This window comes from Rattus norvegicus, chromosome 10 (genome assembly GCF_021556685.1).
Source record: "Rattus norvegicus strain SHRSP/BbbUtx chromosome 10, alternate assembly SHRSP_T2T, whole genome shotgun sequence".
Taxonomy (NCBI): Eukaryota; Metazoa; Chordata; class Mammalia; order Rodentia; family Muridae; genus Rattus; species Rattus norvegicus.
The window spans coordinates 66,294,133-66,311,377 of NC_141543.1; the positions used below are offsets into that span (position 1 = coordinate 66,294,133).

The 17,245-nt window shown below is 51.4% G+C and overlaps 2 protein-coding genes across 3 annotated transcripts; both read left to right on the top strand.

The window, feature by feature from the left end:
* The first annotated feature begins 466 nt into the window (after positions 1 to 466).
* Rilp (Rab interacting lysosomal protein) lies at positions 467 to 3,626 on the top strand. The gene is given in 8 exon segments (NM_001105811.1): positions 467 to 743; positions 823 to 910; positions 1,005 to 1,111; positions 1,203 to 1,388; positions 1,854 to 1,999; positions 2,335 to 2,457; positions 2,900 to 2,983; positions 3,343 to 3,626. Coding segments are annotated over 8 exon segments (1,101 nt in total). The 5' UTR covers positions 467 to 521; the 3' UTR covers positions 3,488 to 3,626.
* A 761-nt stretch (positions 3,627 to 4,387) lies between these two features.
* Positions 4,388 to 16,682, top strand: Scarf1 (scavenger receptor class F, member 1). 2 transcript variants are annotated; one of them, XM_087572005.1, is made up of 11 exons: positions 4,388 to 4,523; positions 4,819 to 4,877; positions 5,119 to 5,220; positions 6,059 to 6,581; positions 9,186 to 10,394; positions 10,779 to 10,907; positions 11,699 to 11,802; positions 11,939 to 12,056; positions 13,489 to 13,610; positions 13,704 to 13,850; positions 15,442 to 16,682. In XM_087572005.1, the coding sequence occupies exons 5-11, from the start codon at positions 10,156 to 10,158 to the stop codon at positions 16,275 to 16,277; spliced, it is 1,695 nt and encodes a 564-aa protein (XP_087428131.1). In that variant the 5' UTR covers positions 4,388 to 4,523; positions 4,819 to 4,877; positions 5,119 to 5,220; positions 6,059 to 6,581; positions 9,186 to 10,155; the 3' UTR covers positions 16,278 to 16,682.
* The last annotated feature ends 563 nt before the right edge of the window (positions 16,683 to 17,245 follow it).

Below are 17,245 nucleotides of genomic sequence, written 5' to 3' on the forward strand. Positions count from 1 at the left end.
TTTGTTAGTTTCTCTGTAAAAGTACTTGGAAACTACCATTTTCAACATCTCTTATAGGACTATGTGGTCCTTCTATAGGTGTAGTGCCCTGCCTAGTTCATTTGTAAACTTTGTGTGGTTTCTGGTGGGGTAACATACTTAAGTGACTGTCCCTGCAGTCCAGTAGAGGCTACTTGCTGACCTTCAGTTCAGTCTTTCAATTCTCTGAAGTGCTTGGCAGCCAAGTCCAGGGGTGGAGCCTGGATCAGGCACTATGGGGAGGGCTTGCCTAAAGTGACCACTTACAGCCCTAGTCCTCAACTTGGATACCTGCCTGGAAGTTGGCTGACCTGTATCCAGTGACCTTGTAGGGCTCAAGAGCCCAGAGCATTCTCCTACCCCAAGGCCTTTCCCCCTATTTGTTCCTCTCCGTTGCTTCTACCCCGCCCCTTATGGCCCTAAACTTCCTGGGCCGGAACTGTTAAGCTTTTTCCTGCAACAGTTGAGGGTGTGGGTAGCTTTTGACCTTAAGAGAGGGAAAAATGGAGCCCAGGAGGGCAGCGCCTGGGCTACTCAGCCAGGCCTCTTTAGTGGGCACGGGGTCAGTCGCTGAGCTGGTATACCATCTAGCGGGGGCTCTGGGCACTGAGCTACAGGAACTGGCACGCCGTTTCGGACCCGACGCGGCAGCTGGGCTGGTGCCACTAGTAGTGCGGGCGCTGGAGCTCTTGGAAAAGGCCGCCGTGGGGCCGGCTCCAGACTGGGTGAGTTACCGACTCCTCCTTTTACCCACCCGGGAGCCGGCAGGCCTAACCCTGAGACCCCTGGCTCCCTCAACTGCAGGTGTCCACACAGCAGGCTGAAGTGGAACTGCGGCGGCTGCGTGAGGAGAACCAGCGCCTCCGCCAGGAGCTAGGCTCCGAGCCGCAGGGTGAGTGCAAGCCCTGCTGGAGTAGAGCGAGCTGGGGACAGCCGGGGCCTGCGCACCCCAGAGACCGGTGGTGCTAAAAACACCCCTTCCTCAGAGGAGCGCGCGCTGCTCCGACAGCTCAAGGAGGTGACAGACAGACAGCGGGATGAGCTTCGGGCACACAACCGAGATCTGCTGCGCCGAAGCCAGGAGACCGAAGCGGTGAGGGCGGGGCCGGACAGGAGCACAGAGTTGGGTGGGGCCGCTGCGGCCTTCGGAGTCCCGCCCCCTAACTCTCTCGCTCCACTCCCAGCTGCAGGAACAGCTGCAGCGCCTCCTGCTGGTCAACTCTGAGCTGAGGCACAAGCTGGCCGCAGTGCAGACCCAATTGAGGGCGGCGCGGGACCGGGAGAGAGAGCGCCAGACAGCTCGGGATCGTTCCCAACAGCTGGCCAAAGAACAGAGCTTGGAGCCCGATGCGGCAACCCCAGATGACCCGGTGAGAGCCGGAGCGGAGTCAAAATACATCCCAGAGCTCACAGCATTCAGCAGTTGGTGACCCAGCCTGGGTATGCCCAGCCTGGGTGTGCCATGCGGTATAGAAAGTATCCAGGAAGTCGGAAGGCAGCAACAGCAGTTGTCTGCTAACTATGTAGCAGCAACCTTGTCCCCTAAGTTTTCCTGGCAGACACTTCCTCTAACATTATTGCGAACGCTGGGACTTAGGAGAGAGCTAAGAGAGACTGCTCTCGGGCTGGAGCACCCGACTGCTCTTCCAGAGGTCCTGAGTTCAATTCCCAGCAACCACATGGTGGCTCACAACCATCTGTAAGGAGACCCGATGCCCTCTTCTGGTGTGTCTGAAGACAGCTACAGTGTACTTATATATAATAAATGAATAAATAAATCTTTAAAAAAAAAAAAAGAGAGAGACTGCTCTCTGACTATTCCTGTCCTTGCACAGGTGGATGCTCAGAAGCAGTCAGGGAACCCTCCAGAGGCTGTCCAGTGTGGATTCAGCAGGGAAGAGGTTGAGCAGATCCTTCAGGAGCGGAATGAGCTCAAAGCCAATGTATTCTTGCTCAAGGAGGAGTTGGCATATTTCCAGCGGTGAGGAACAAGCCTGTTCCTGGTCACCCCACCTTATTCTTCGGACCATTTATAGATCAGCAGTGACAATTGCCAGTGTCTTGCTCAGGCAACTGGGAAGAAGTAACTTCCATAGTCCTTGCCTTTCTGGAACCTCATTCAAACAGGGCAGCACCAGGGGTCACCGAGCTGAAGCATCAAGCTTTATCCTTAGGAGGGGCCATCTAAGCTCAGTTCAGAGGTGTTGGCAGTGTAGAGCTTTCACGTGTTTCCCGGGGAAACAGTGAGCAGAGCTCAGGTGCTTGATTGACACCTCCTGTTGGAGTTCCCACTTTCTTCTCTTCCCTCTTCTCTAGAGAGATGCTCACAGACCACCGAGTCCCTGGGCTTCTGCTTGAAGCCATGAAAGTGGCAGTCAAAAAACAGAGGAGAAAGATCAAGGCCAAGATGTTGGGGACACCTGAAGAAGCAGAGAGCAGGTAAGATCCTGCCTCCGGGCCCATCGAACGAGCCCCTTGGCCTGCTGCAGTTCTGCTGTGCCCAGTGATGCAACTTAGGCGTGCCCTGCACCTCACTAAGCCTGCTGTCCAGCTGCCGTGCTGTCCTCTGGAACCCACTGCTCCCACTTGCCCTGTGCATCGTGCTGAAGAAACTATCGATGCTGCTTCTCCAGGCTCAGGTGTCCTTCCTTGGCTGGATCTCTTTACTAAAGGAAGCTGTGCAGCCTTGTGAGGGACGAGTGTCTGCCAGGCTATAAAATGTCCTTTATGTCCCTCAGTGTCCCCTCTCCAGTCCTAAGGCCTCTGTAATCGCTCCATCCTCCCCCGATGCTCCTGAAAGTCCTTCAGGAGGCTCCACATAAGTTGGACTCGTTGCATCCCTTAAGCCCTGATATACAGCCCTTGCATTTCTTTATCCTAGTGATGATGAGGATGGCTCGTGGCTCCTGCTCTCTAATGACAAGGAAGATGTTCCCCTAGTTCCTGGGTCCAGAATCCAGAATTTGTATGTTGGAGGAGGGGACTAGAGGAGGGTGAAGGAGGGGCCTGCCTTGCTCTTCTCCACTCTTCCTTTCCACTCCACTGCCTTTCACGCTGTTCTAAGATCTGTCTTCCCGAGTTGGGGATTTAGCTCAGCGGTAGAGCGCTTGCCTAGCGAGCGCGCAAGGCCCTGGGTTTGGTCCCCAGCCCCAAAAAAAAGAAAAAAAAAAAGATCTGTCTTCCCTCCTGCTTCTCTGCCCTACATGCCTTCATTTCCCTATGACCTGTGCTGTCCTCTTTCCTCCAAACCCCCTTCTCCACCTTTCTTGACCCTCAGCCTGCATCCTTGACATCTCAGTGTACCTCTCTTGGCTTTCCTTCCAGCTTTGGCTTATGGTATCAGGGGGAAACTGAGGCCCCTGAAGCTGAGACCAGCAACACAGCTCCCAGCAGGACACAGGAAGGAGAAGGGGCCCCACCGCAACCCTACCTGCAACCTGTGGACAACCTTCCCGCCCCCAGCTCCTGACTAGTCCTCTGCTCTCGGTGAACATCTTGGTCTGAGGGCTTCAGCTATGCAGGAGGCTTAACTCTGGGTTCCAGCTAACTGTGCATGGATGTGTGACTTCAAATGAGGATGAGCCCTGCAACCCCCCCATACCTGTACTAGGCATGATGGGACTTCAGCCTGTCTCCCTTTCTTGACATCTCTGTACCACACTTAAGAGCCAGAGATAGGGGGCTGGAGAGATGGCTCAGTGGTTAAGAGCACTGACTGTTCTTCCAGAGGTCCTGAATTCAAATCCCAGCAAACACATGGTGGCTCACAACCATCTGTAATGGGATCCAATGCCCTGTTCTGACAGCTACAGTGTACTTACATATAATAAATAAATCTTTAAAAAAAAATAGAGAGAGAGAGAGAGCCATAGGTAAAGGTATCTCTGAGCTCTGCTTTTCCCCATTGTGTGACAGAGGGCTGCCTGCCTGCTTCCCTGGGGCTTAGGCAGGTGACCAGTGCAATAAATACCCATAATACCCCTGAAAATGCTCTTGTTCTGTCTGTCGGTGGTCCATGTTACCTCCCAATCCTGCCAGGAGCAGAGGCATGGTGATGTTTCATTCGAAGGTCACCTCTGCCCCTCACTGAGGATGAAGAACACCTCCTTATTTGGGGGTTATGGCTCCTACCCCCAGCCCATCCCTTTGCCTGTCTTCAAGGTTTAGGGAACCTGAAACTTCAGTCTTTTGGCTTCCTCCTGGCTAAATTCACTCAGTTTTCACCATTAGCTCTATTTTCCCTTTCATTTCTGTGTGTTAAGCTGCCTGCCCTCTCAGGGAGGTGCCTTATGGCAGCCCGCCCTCTATCCTGGCTTCCTCAGGAAAAGCCTTGGGAGGAAGTAGGGAGGGGGTTGGGAGCTGTGGGACCAGATCAAACCAGGCCCTCCTACTATGCTGACCGCCATGGGACTAGGGCTGGTGTTCTCACTGTTGCTGTTCTGGACTCGGGAGATCCAGGGATCCACGCTAGATCCAGCTGGTCAGCACGTCTGTATAGGCAGCAGGTGGGTCTTGTGGGAGTCCGACTGATGTGGTGGCTGACTAGTGTTGCGTCATTTTGGAAAATAAAGAGGTGGGTGGGAAGCCATGAGCCTCAAGGAAGGGAACTTTGAGAGGCCATCATGCAGATGGTAGGAAGGTCAGGGAAGGGAAAAAGAAGGGTTGCGGGGATGGACACCGTGACTTGTGGCCTGTGACACTGGGCTAAATTTCCTAAGGAGAGCTGGGGAAGATCCCACATCTCAGCCAGCATCGGTGACCCATGCTATGGGGCCCTGGTGCCCCATTTCTACCCCACAGCCCCTCTGAGCTCCAGTGTTGTTCGGGCTGGAGGCAGAAGGACCAAGAATGCACCATCCGTGAGTAGCCAGGACAGTCCCCTAGCCAAGGAAAAGGAAGGATGTGACCCAGTGGCAACCTTTCTACTCTATGTCCCCTCCTAAGCTCTGGAAGCAGTGTCCACCCTGTGACACATTACCCCTCTCCAGCACTAAGGATGGCTTTGAAGGGAGCAGAACCCCAGGAGTGGGTGAAAGGCCCAGGGGTGCCCCTTACTTTTTGTCCCCCAGTCCTTTCAAGCCTGGGTGGGGTGTCTTTCAGCCATCTGTGAGGGGCCTGATGCCTGCAAGAAAGATGAGGTGTGTGTGAAGCCGGGCCTCTGTCGATGTAAACCTGGATTCTTCGGAGCCCATTGCAGCTCCCGTGAGTTTTCACAACTGGGTGAAGTTTCTGGGCAGAACTGGGTAAGGGGCAGGAAGCAGGCAAAGCAAGTAGAGAGGTGAACATTGGGGTTGGGGATTTAGCTCAGTGGTAGAGCGCTTGCCTAGCAAGCGCAAGGCCCTGGGTTCGATCCCCAGCTCTGAAAAAAAAAGAAAGAAAAAAGAAAAGAGAGGTGAACATAGAGTGGGTAAGGTCAGAATTCCCCAAGCTCTGCTTAGGAAATGGGCTCAGAAGTGAGAAATGATCCTGGAAATGGCCCTGGGCTATCGGGCACCTTCCCTTTTAACTTCTCAGTAAAGATTAATAAAGAGACGCCGAGGGGTGGACCTGTGATTCTCCAACTATACCTCATACTTGAATGGTGGGTAAAAGAAGGTGCCTAGAACTAGGCTCTCAAGGGGCAAGTGGCAGGTACCAAGAATCCCTGGACTGGAAGGGGACATATGTACTTTCCTACCACCCTGGTAGGCATCTTCTACCTAAAATTCAGATGCTGGTGATAGCCAAGGACAGGGGGACACCTTAGCAGAGAGAGGGAAGGGACATGAGTGACATCCCATCCACCTGTGAGCCTGGCCTGTCAAACTCAAGATCTGTGTTCTGGAATGTGAAATGGAGGCTAAGCCAAGACTAAGGGTTTTGTCATCTGAATCTGGGGCCGGAAGTGAGCTGAGTCCCAGGAGGAGAGGCTGCCAGATGTTCTCAGGGTCTGTCCTTGGCTCTTGAAGATCAAACTAGTATCCTCTTACTTGAGGAAGGGTCAGGGCAAGGACCTGTGCCCAGCCCTGAACCCGATTATCTCCCATTACTAACCTCACAGGCTGTCCAGGCCAGTACTGGGGCCCCGACTGTCGTGAGACCTGCCCTTGCCATCCACGTGGCCAGTGCGAACCAGCCACGGGTGTGTGCCAGTGCCAACCCAACTACTGGGGCAAGCTCTGTGAGTTCCCCTGCACCTGCGGCCCCCACGGAAAATGCGACCCAAAGACGGGCTTGTGCCACTGCGACCCCGGCTGGTGGTCACCTACGTGTCGTCGCCCCTGCCAATGCAACCCATTAGCGCGCTGTGACCAGGTCACTGGAGCCTGCATATGCCCGACGGGCTGGTGGGGCCACCGCTGCAGCTTCAGTTGCAACTGCCATACCTCGCCCTGCCTTCAGGACTCCGGCCGTTGCACCTGCCTGCAGGGCTGGTGGGGTCCAGAGTGTAGTCGCAGGTGCCAGTGTGTGCGAGGACAATGCAGCGTTACTTCCGGCCACTGCTCCTGCCCTCCTGGCTTCCAAGGAGCCCTCTGTGAGCTGCCTTGCAAGCCCGGCCGCTATGGAGCGCAGTGCAAAGAAAGGTGAGCCAGCAACAGGGTAAGGGGTGGGCAAGAAACTAAACAGGTGTACAGAGGGAGGTCGCAGGCAATCTCCAAAATATATACAAGGCAAGGATGAAAGAAACACAGAACACGTCCATGCATCTAGGTCTACTTATGCCTTCTTTTCTCAGCCCATTAATGTTAAAAAGTACAAACCACTGGCTGGAGAGAGAGCCCAGTAGTTAAGACTTCATCGTGCTGCTCTTTCAGAGGCCCTGAGTGGTGTTCTCAGGACACACATCTGTTGCCCTGTGCTGACCAGTAAGTGCACACACACACACGCACGCACGCACACACACACACACACACAAACGTATTTTTTTTTTCTGAGCACAGTGGTATATGCCTTTAATCCAAGCTCTGGTGAGCAGAAGCAGGTTGATCTCTGCATGTTTGGGGCCAGCCTGGTTTATGTAGTTCTAGGACATCCAGAACTACATAGTGAAACTCCGTCTCAAAAAAAAAAAGTGTGTATGTGTGTGTGTGTGTATGTATGTATGTATGCATGTGTGTACATGTATGTGTATGTATTTTGTATATGTCTGTCTGTGTGTGTATGTATGTGTGTACAAGTATGTGTATGTATTGTGTATATGTCTGTCTGTCTGTGTGTATGTATGTGTATGTGTATATATGTATGTGTGTATGTATGTATGTGTATATGTATATGTGAATGTATGTATTATGTATGTGTATATGTGTGTATGTGTGTGTGTGTAATCCTAGCACTCAGTAGCAAGAGGATTCCCTGTGAGGTTGCAAGTTCCTAGCCTGGTTTACATAACAAGTTCAAGTCAGCCAGCACTATATAAGTGAGACTCAAAAAGACTAACACAAATCGATGTCCAGCCTGTTGGGGCTGGGTAAGCCTCTCAGGCAAGTCTGAGGCTAGCCTGGGCTACATGAAGACACTGTTGATGATGCCCCTCCCCCTCACATAGTAGCAATAAGCTTCATTTAGAACAAAGAATGGGTCTGGGGATGCGGCCCAGTAGTAGAAAGCTGGCCTGGCATGCACTAAGTCCTAGGTTCAGTTTCCAATACCAGAAAAGTCAGAAGCAAAATAGAGAGCAAGATATTATATCCCATACTCCATAGTGAGTATTTGAAACAACATGAATCCAAATGTAAGGAGAAAACACAAACTCAGCCTTTCCTAAGAACGAGTAGGAATGTACTGCAGTCTTTTTCTTTGTTTTCTTCCTTCCTTCCTCTCTCTTGTTTGGTTTGGTTTGGTTTTGGTGTGAGTTCCAATCTGTTGTGGCTTAGACTGACCTCAAACTCCTGATCCTCCTTCCTCCACCTCCCAAGACCTTGACCACAGCAGCCAGCTCCCCGACCCTTTTTCTTTCATATTTTTGGGACATGGTCTCACTCTGTAGCTCAGACAGGCCTGGGACTCACTATATAACCCAGCCAGTCTTCCCTCCTCTGCTTCCTGAGTGCTAGGACTTCAGGTCCAAACCACCACTTCCAGCTTGTAATAAACACCACACACAGACACAGACACACACACACACACACACACACACACACACACACACACACACACACGCCTCCAATGCTGGTCAGAATCAGACAAAATGATTTTTTTTTTCTTTTCTTTTTTTCGGAGCTGGGGACTGAAGCCAGGGCCTTGCGCTTTCTAGGCAAGCGCTCTACCACTGAGCTAAATCCCCAACCCCCAAAATGATTTTTTTTAAGACAATGTCTTTTCTGGGTATCTCAGGCCACTATTCACTTTGCAGAGGTCTTTCTGCCTCTGCCTCGGAAGTGCTGGAATTGTGAACATGGGCCACCACACCCAGCTCAGCTATACTGAGTTTATGATCACTCTTTCTCCTTGATAATGGATCCCAGATGATTAAGTATCAGCAGAGAGGAATCAAATTCCCATTAGCATCACTGGGAAATTATGATAGACTTAATCCTGAAACTACCATGATGAAATAACTTCTATTTTTCTTTATCTTTTCATTTATGTATTTTTTAATAATTTTCTTTAGATCCTTCTTTTTATTTTACACACGTGAGTTTTTTGCCAGCATGTATGTATGTGCACTGAATGCCTGCAGAGTCCAGAGGAGGACACTAGGTCCCCTAGAGTTAGAGTTATATATAGCTGTAGTCAGCGTGTGGGTACTGGAAACTGAACCCCATACCAACAGTGGTTCTCAACCTTACTAAAGCTCCCACCCTTTCATACAGTTCCTCATGTTGTGGTGATCCTCCCAACCATAAAATTATCATCATTGCTACTTCATAACTGTAATTTTGCTACCATTATGAATTGTGATATAAATAGCTGATGTGCAGTATATCTGCTATGTGACCCTCGTAAGAGGATGTCAATGTCCTTAGAGGGGTTGTGACCCACAGGCTGAGAACCACTGTTGGTTCAGTAATCGTTCCTAACTATTGAGTCATCTCTCTAGCACCTATGTATTGCTTTTTGAGACAAGATCTCACTATACAGGTTGACTTCAAACTCAGAGACCTGAGCTCTTCTGCCTCTGCCTCTGCCCTGCTGTATGATTTTTCTGGTGCTGGAATTAAAGGCAGCATTATTTGTCTTTTACAAAGACAGAATCCTGGATGGCTGGAGAGGTGGCTCAGCAGTGAAGAGGACTGACTGCTCTTGCAGAGATCCAGGGTTCGATTCTCAGCACGCACACTTGATGGCTTGAAATCATCTGTAACTCCAGTTTCAGGAGAGCTGAAACTCTCTTCTGGCTTCCATGGTCACAAGGCACTCAAGTGGTGTACAGACATACATGCAAGCAAAATACACATACACGTTAATAAAAAGAAAAAGAAAGAAAGGGTTTCTACTGGCTCTGAAAGCTGTAATGTACCATGCGTGTGTTCAAGAAGAATGAATCTGTAGGCTTTTTCATTATAGTTAAACTAATATACCCTTAGAAATTAAATAAAAAAGCAAAGAGTCTCTGTATGTTACCCAGGCTAATCTCAAACTCCTGTGCTTAAGTGACTCTCCTCTCAGCAGCCTCCTAAGCGGTTCTTATGTGACATGTGTCTCTGCCCGCAGCCACTCTGTCCTAACCAGCCACTCTGTCCTAACCTCAGAGATTGTGTGGTATGGGAACAGCCGAGAAAGGACAGCTGGGGGGAGGGTGGGGTGGGGAGGAGGGAGGGCTGGAGGGCGGGGAGGTTGAGTGGGAGGGAAGTGAGGGGTGGGAGGGAACTTGGCTGCTCTGGCTCAGCTGGTGGCTCACAGCATCCTTTGTGAGCCCAGGGAAGGATGAGTCACAGAGCAGGGAGTCAGGAGTGAGCTAGAGGGGCTGGGGATTTAGCTCAGTGGTAGAGCGCTTACCTAGGAAGCGCAAGGCCCTGGGTTCGGTCCCCAGCTCCGTAAAAAAAGAACCAAAAAAAAAAAAAAAAAAAAAACTTTCCAGTGCACAACACGGAGAAACTGAGGCTACAGCCTGCGTGGTACATCTGGGACCCGGATTTTTCCAGTGCCTGTAGGCCTGACCATGTGGGCAGTTCACAGGCAGTAAAGTATGGCACTCGGTCTGACCCCAGTGCTCCCATGATCCCTTTCTCTGCCAGCTGTGGCCACTGTGAGCCGAATGCCACGTGCTCTCCAGTCACCGGCAACTGTGAGTCCTGCAAGCCGGGCTGGAACGGAACTCAGTGCAAGCAGCCATGTCCTCCAGGCACCTTTGGTGAGAGGTGCACTGGGAAGTGCCCCCGCTGCCGACTTGAAGAGCCCTGTCAAGTGGAAACTGGGCACTGCCAGCGCTGCGACCCTGGTTGGCTGGGGCACAGGTGAAGGGCTTCCTTGCTCTGAACACATTTTCTCCTTGACCCCTCCTTTCAGCTGTTCTTTCTGGGAGACCACCACTTGCATAAAATTCAGTTCACACAGCTCAGGAACTGCCTCCTGGCGGGGCTGAGGGGAAGCAGAAGTTCTGAGGGGGCTCTGGGAAGGGTGTTCGTCTAGCTGCCTCCTCCTTAGTCCTTTCCTTCTCCCTCAGAGACCTGTAGTTTGTCACCCACTTGGGTTTGGCTCTAGCTTCAAGGCCATGTATACTTGAGCTTTGCTGCAGGGGAATGGCCGTTTTGGGACCCCATGCCCAGGAAGACATAGGAGAGGTTACAGGACTTCCTGCCCTCCCAATTCTGAGTCCTGCTTCCCTCATGTAACCTCAGGTGTGAGAAACCTTGTCCCCTTGGTACCTTTGGGAAGGGCTGCAGCTCTACCTGCCCTGCCTGTGTTCAGGGGACTTGCAATGCGGTGACTGGGGAATGTGTCTGCAGTGCTGGCTACTGGGGGACCAGGTAAGAACTAGGCCTTGGGGACACGGCATTATGGGAGATGAGGTCAGACCTCTGTGTAATGTTTCTTAAATTCCCCCCACTGAGCCTCTCCACTTCCCAGAAACCCTCTTTCCCACCCGGTCATAAAGATGTTAGTTCTCCTGTGTGGGGTGGGTTAATCTAAAAGGACTAAAAAAAAAATAGGGGTTGGGGATTTAGCTCAGTGGTAGAGCGCTTGCCTAGCAAGCACAAGGCCCTGGGTTCGGTCCCCAGCTCCGAAAAGAAAAAAAAAAAAAAAGAAGAAGAAGAAAAATAAATAAATTAAAAAAATAAAAAAGGTAGAAAAAGTTAAAATAATTTTTAAAGGAAAATAAAAATATCTGGAGGAAAAGAAAAAGGAGTTAGTGCCTCATTCGGATGAGGGCTTGCTTAGGGGTGGGACCCAGATCCCACTGTCGCTCCTCTAGTTCTTCAGGTGCCAAGCAGTCAGCAACTCCAGGCGGGTATCCTTCTGAAGGACAACACACAGGGTCCAGTGGAGAGGACCTGTTTTACAAAGAAAGGGATGGAGGTCCAGGGAGTGAGGAGCAGGGCTGGTCTCGATGCAAGGCATCTTGTTTCTCCCACATTAAGTCTGAGGGATAAGGGCTATCACCCAAAGCCTCTAGAGTGAAGCACTCTCAACATCTTAGGGCCATTTGGGATGTGGCTTAGAAGGGCCTCCTGGCAGGACCTGGGGACGGTATCCAGAACTCTACTTTGCTATCCTTCTGTGGTGCCTTCAGCCTGCCTTTCCTATTATGTACCCCTAGCTGCAATAGTTCCTGCCCTTCTGGCTTCCACGGAAACAACTGTTCTATGCCCTGCCAATGCCCAGAGGGGCTCTGCCACCCTGAGTCTGGGGCCTGCCAGCTGGGTAAGTGGAGGGAGCATGGGAACATTTGATCATTTCCATGGGCTACAGGAGTCTCAGCAGCAGGGAAGGATTGGGCACACTCCAGAGACAGGATCCTCAAAGGCCCTGAATGTGTGACCATCTCCCATGTTCCTAGGCCCACATGGTAAAAATGCCCTCATTGTGGGCATCCTGGTACCTCTGCTGCTGCTCCTCATGGGCATTATCTGCTGTGTCTACTGCTGCTCAGCTTCCCGACTGGACCCCAAGGACAGGTAAACTCCGGTCCTTACGCACGTTCCTTTGGGGTGGGGAAGGACTGAACTTGTCACTCTAGGTAGAGTTGCCTGGTACAGACCAAAGCCTGGAACTACCTGTCTTGCCAACAAGGACGTGTCTGAGTCACATGAGCAGGAGTACTGCGTGGCAGGGGACTCGGAGCCTAACCTGCAGCAGAAGGCTGAGCTCATGACGGCGCTGCAAGAGCTGGGACAGAGGAGAACCCATACAGCTCAGAGAGAAGGGAAGAGACTAGATTTCAAACGGTCAAGAAAGAGAGGGACAGAGAAGTCGGAGCCATGCTTTTGCAGAGAGCACAGCCTGAAGGGTAGATTATGGAGGAAGGACCGTGTGAGGCCCAAGAGAATGTGTTCGTCTTCGTATCTCTTGGTCCCTTGGACACACCACATCGTGGAAGTCTAGAACAGGGAATGTGGTGGTGAGACGGTTGGTTTCTTCAGTTTACAAAGATGCTGAGGTACGTGGGTTCTCAGAGGCCCTGCCTGGCTTTTTGGACTCTACCCAGGGCTCTTTCTCCTCCATCATGCTAGGAGTGAGAGCCATGGCTTGCTCGTACCAAGCAAATGCTCTACCTCGGAACTCACCCTCAGCCTTGTTGGTTTGCTTGCTTTCTGATAAAATACCTCACTAGGTAGCTCAGGCTGTCATGAACTGGACGTCCTCACGCCTCAGCCACGCGCATGCTAGGAGTCTGGGAGTATGCCACCATACTAGACCCTGGTCCTTGACTTTGTCCTCTGTGCTGCAGGCATTCATAATGAGGATATAGCCTAGAGGTGGGGGCAGCCCACTCCTACCCTCCAGAAGAAGAGGACTTATCCTCTGACAAACTGTCACTCCAGTTTGGAGATGGAGTAGAGTGAGTGGTGAAGAGTGGGCTTCCGCTAGGATGATATTCCTAAGACGTACATTTGTGAGAAACCATTGCAGGTATCTAGTCCTAGTACTCGGTTCTGGGCCGTGCCAAACCTGTCAGATTTACAACGGAGGCCAGGAAAAGTGAAATCAGCGCCGACATGGCTACTCAGCCCCGCCTGGCTCTAGAGCAGTGGTTCTTAACTTTCCTACGGCCGTGTGACCCTTTGACACAGTTCCTCCTGTTATGGTGACCGCCTCCCCCCACCCCCAGCATAGAATTATTGCCATTCACAACTGTAATTTTGCTACGGTTATGAATCACAATGTAAACATTTTTGGAGATGGAAGTTTGCAGAAGGGATCGCGGCCTGTGGTAGAGCTATGTTGCCTTCTGGGGGTTTAGATTTTGGACTCCGTGGTTTGGATTTTATTCTGTCATCCATGTGCAGTGCCGCTGAAGCAGATGTTGTCACGTGACAGGCCCTGCCAGTCTGACATGGGTTCCTTGGGCCTTGTGCACTGATCGCCCGCTCTTTGCCTCCCTCTCAGGCCTGAGAGAAATGGAGCTGCCTTTTTCAGGATGAAGCAGCAGGTGTGGGGGGCCCTCACCAGCCTGGGCTCGGCACTGCCCTGTGGCTCCCTCAGTAACTACAAGCTACCTTGGGTGACAGGTAAGTGGCACCGGGGGTCAGGGTCAGGAGTCGAGGGCTAAGATGGGACAAGGCTTCCCATCAAGGCCTACGTCTGACCCGGAACCCCTGCAGTTTCTCACCATGATCCAGAGGTTCCCTTCAACCACAGTTTCATCGAGCCACCCTCTGCTGGCTGGGCCTCTGACGACTCTTTCTCGTCTGATCCCGACTCTGGAGAAGAGGACGAAGCTCACGCCTACTTCATGCCACCTCGAGAAGGTAGCCCCAGACTGCCCACTCATCCCAGGAAGCCCTGCCCCCCACGACCACCACGGTGGCACCTTCTGTGTTCCTTTGACAGATGTCTGTGCTTGTTCTCTACCACTTGCTGTTTCTGGCTCTGAGAATGAGTTCAGAACAAAGGAACATCCTGTCCTCACTAAGCTTGTATCGAACAGTAAAAAGAATAATGTCATGCCGGGTACAGTGGCACACGCCTTTAATCCTGGCATTTGGGAGGCCCAGGCAGGTGGATCTTTGTGAGTTTGAGTTTGAGGCCAGCTTGGTCTACATCGTGAGCTCCAGGGAGCCAGGAGTGCTCCCTGCAAAGAGGCTCTGTCTCAAGATAGATAGATAGATAGATAGATAGACAGACTGACAGACAGGTAGGTAGGTAGATAGGTAGACAGGTAGGTAGATAGATAGATAGACAGACAGGTAGGTAGGTAGATAGGTAGATAGGTAGACAGGTAGGTAGATAGATAGACAGACAGACAGGTAGGTAGGTAGATAGGTAGATAGGTAGGTAGATAGATAGATAGGTAGGTAGATAGATAGATATAAAAAGAGATGTCACCTGACAATAGAGGACAGAATGGGTCATCATTGCTAAAATTCCTTCCCAGGGGGAGACATAAGCAACCTCTACCCCTTCTCCTAAAACTAAGGTCCCAACAACAAACCAAGACACGATGCTATCAAAGCTCATTCTGGGGACTGGTGAGTTTATTGGGTTTCATACAGAGCACAGGAGAAGGGTTATTTACAGGATACAGTTGGTCCTCCCTGCAATATCTATAAAGCCTTATCTATAAAGGCCATATCTAGAAAGCCTTTTCCCATAGGGATGTGGACTTACCCAGTCACGTGCTAGAGCCCTCCTCTCCCATATGTTCTGCAGCTGACATATTCTAGCCCTCTCCAGAGGCCTCATGCCATTAAGGTACAGCTGCATCCAAAGGGTGATAGGGAAGGCTGGAGGCTCGAGTAAGTGTCTCTTACCCCATCCCTCCATGAGGGCATGTAAGCAGTCAGCAAATCCAGCTGGGATAATCTTTTTTTTTTTTTTTTTTTTTTTTTTGGTTCTTTTTTTCGGAGCTAGGGACCGAACCCAGGGCCTTGCGCTTCCTAGGTAAGCGCTCTACCACTGAGCTAAATCCCCAGCCCCGGATAATCTTTTTCCAAGAGCACAGGACAGCACTCCAACATGGCAGTTGCTTGGCTCAGAGGACGGCCACAACTGTCATGCTTTAGTGGGGGCATGCAAACAGAAGGAGAGACTCTGAAGCTACCTGTGCTGCGGGTAGCTGGGGTTAAGGAATGTACCTGTTGGCAATAGCTATGTTGAGCTGAGTCGGTAGGAACTGGCCAAGGGAAAATTAGGCAGCAGTGATGGTGTTTTGGATAAATGGAACCATGTGCAGTGGTTCAAGTCAAGGAGGGGTAGAGAGAAAAGAGTAAAGGAGAGGTGTCTACTACACCATCCTCTCCCCACCTCATTCTTTCCTGTCTCTGGGAAGATTCCGCACCCCCGTAGAATGGATTAGAGCAGCGTACCCAGCTGAAGTTCTTCTGTTTTCTCCCTTGGCAGAGACAGTCCCTATGACCCAAGAAGAATCACCAGCAGCCAGCCTTCCTGGAGGCCCCTTCCCTCCCCCTGAGGACGCCTCCACACCATTCCCCATCCCACGCACCTCCAGCCTGGCTCGGGCCAAGAGGCCATCCGTCTCCTTTGCTGAAGGCACTAAGTTTGCACCACAAAATGGCCGAAGCTCTGGGGATCTCTCCAGCCCCATACGAAAACCCAAGAGACTCTCCAGAGGTGCTCAGCCACGTCCTGAAGGGCAAGAGGCTGAGGAGTCTACAGGCCCAGAGCAAGAAAACCCAGAAGAGGATGTTCCTACAGCCACAAGCTCTGGAGATGCTGCCACTAGTCACGGCCAACTTCCACCTGGTAGCCGGACAGTGACCGAATGTGTGGAAACCACCGATGGAGGCATCCAGGAGAGCTCAGGGTCTGTGGCCACTATCTATATGCTGGCAGGGACACCCCAGAAACCTGAGGGCCCTGTCTGGTCTGTCTTTCGTCGTTTGGGAAACTACCAGAAAGATCAGGCGGCGCCCAAGGTAAAGAGTGCCATCCCTAAGCCTTTGCGCCGATCTCTGGGTCGGAACCAGGCCAGCTCCGGGCTGTCCCAGAGCTCTGGCTCAGCTCCAGGTGCTGTGCTCTCCGGGGCCATGGAGTCCACCGCAGTTAAGCCAGAGGAAGCATCCAGAGGTCTGGGAGATGGCATTGAGAGCTTAGGGACAGTCCAGGAGCCAGTCGTTGGAAGCAGTTCCCCGGAGCAGGGTTCCCAGAAGCAGGCTGAAGAACAGGAACAGGAGGAGCCCCTGTATGAGAATGTTGTGCCCATGCTGCAGCATTGAGGACCTTGAGTTTGGTGAGTGGGAAGAGTGTGGCTGGGGATACAGGATGCAGTGAGAGCAGGGTGCTGAAGCTGATGTGGACCAGATTGGGCTTTGTGCCGGAAAATGATGCCAAAGCTGAGACAGACTAGACAGAAACTCTGCCCTGGAAGAGGCAAGGGTTAGAGGCCAGCTGGCTGTGGGTCTGGCCCTGGCTGTGTCCCCAGGTGGGACTAGAAGGCCTGAGCGGAGACCCTGTGTAACAGGGTCAGAGGAAGGAGGAGACGGCTACAGGGCTTTTCCTCCGTTGTCCTGGATTCCATCCCAAGACTATTCATCACTTCAAAACATTTTTTTCTTCTGAAATGGAAAACAACCTAGATGTTTGATGATAAAGTTTGATTAAACAAATATTTCTTTTAGAAACTTTATAATTTATTTATTTGGGGGAGGTATGTACCACGACCTGCATTTGGTGGTCAGTGGCCAATTCTCTGTGGTTCCTTCCTGTCAGTTTGGGGCTGGAACTGGGCCTGTGACCTAAGTGCGTCTAACCACTGAGCCATTTCACTAACCATCCTCTTTTGAGACAGGGTCTCTCTTACAGCCCAAGCTGGTCTCAGACATGCTCTGTGACTGAGAATGCCCTTGAGTTTATGATCCTCAAGTGCTGGCCTGTACAACCTGAGTTGTCTGTTTTTTGTTTTTGTTTTTGTTTTTTTTTTAAAGATTTATTTGTGTATTATATATAAGTACACTGTACACACCAGAAGAGGGCATCAGATCCCATTACAGATGGGTGTGAGCCACCATGTGGTTGCTGGGAATTGAACTCAGGACCTCTGGAAGAACAGGCAGTGCTCTTAACCTCTGAGCCATTTCTCCAGCCCCTAGTTGTCTGTTTTTATAGGGCTTCATGCATGGTTAGGCAAGCTACCAGCTGAGTTACACATCAGCTCAGCGAGCAGCTATTTCTTACAGTTGATCTC

Excerpts from the sequence above, each read along its gene's own strand:
- Scarf1 (XM_087572005.1), top strand. The coding sequence starts at position 10,156 with ATGATCCCTTTCTCTGCCAGCTGTGGCCACTGTGAGCCGAATGCCACG. Across the intron at positions 10,908-11,698 it reads GCTGGCTACTGGGGGACCAG|CTGCAATAGTTCCTGCCCTT; the intron begins GTAAGAACTAGG and ends ATGTACCCCTAG. Across the intron at positions 13,611-13,703 it reads CAAGCTACCTTGGGTGACAG|TTTCTCACCATGATCCAGAG; the intron begins GTAAGTGGCACC and ends GAACCCCTGCAG.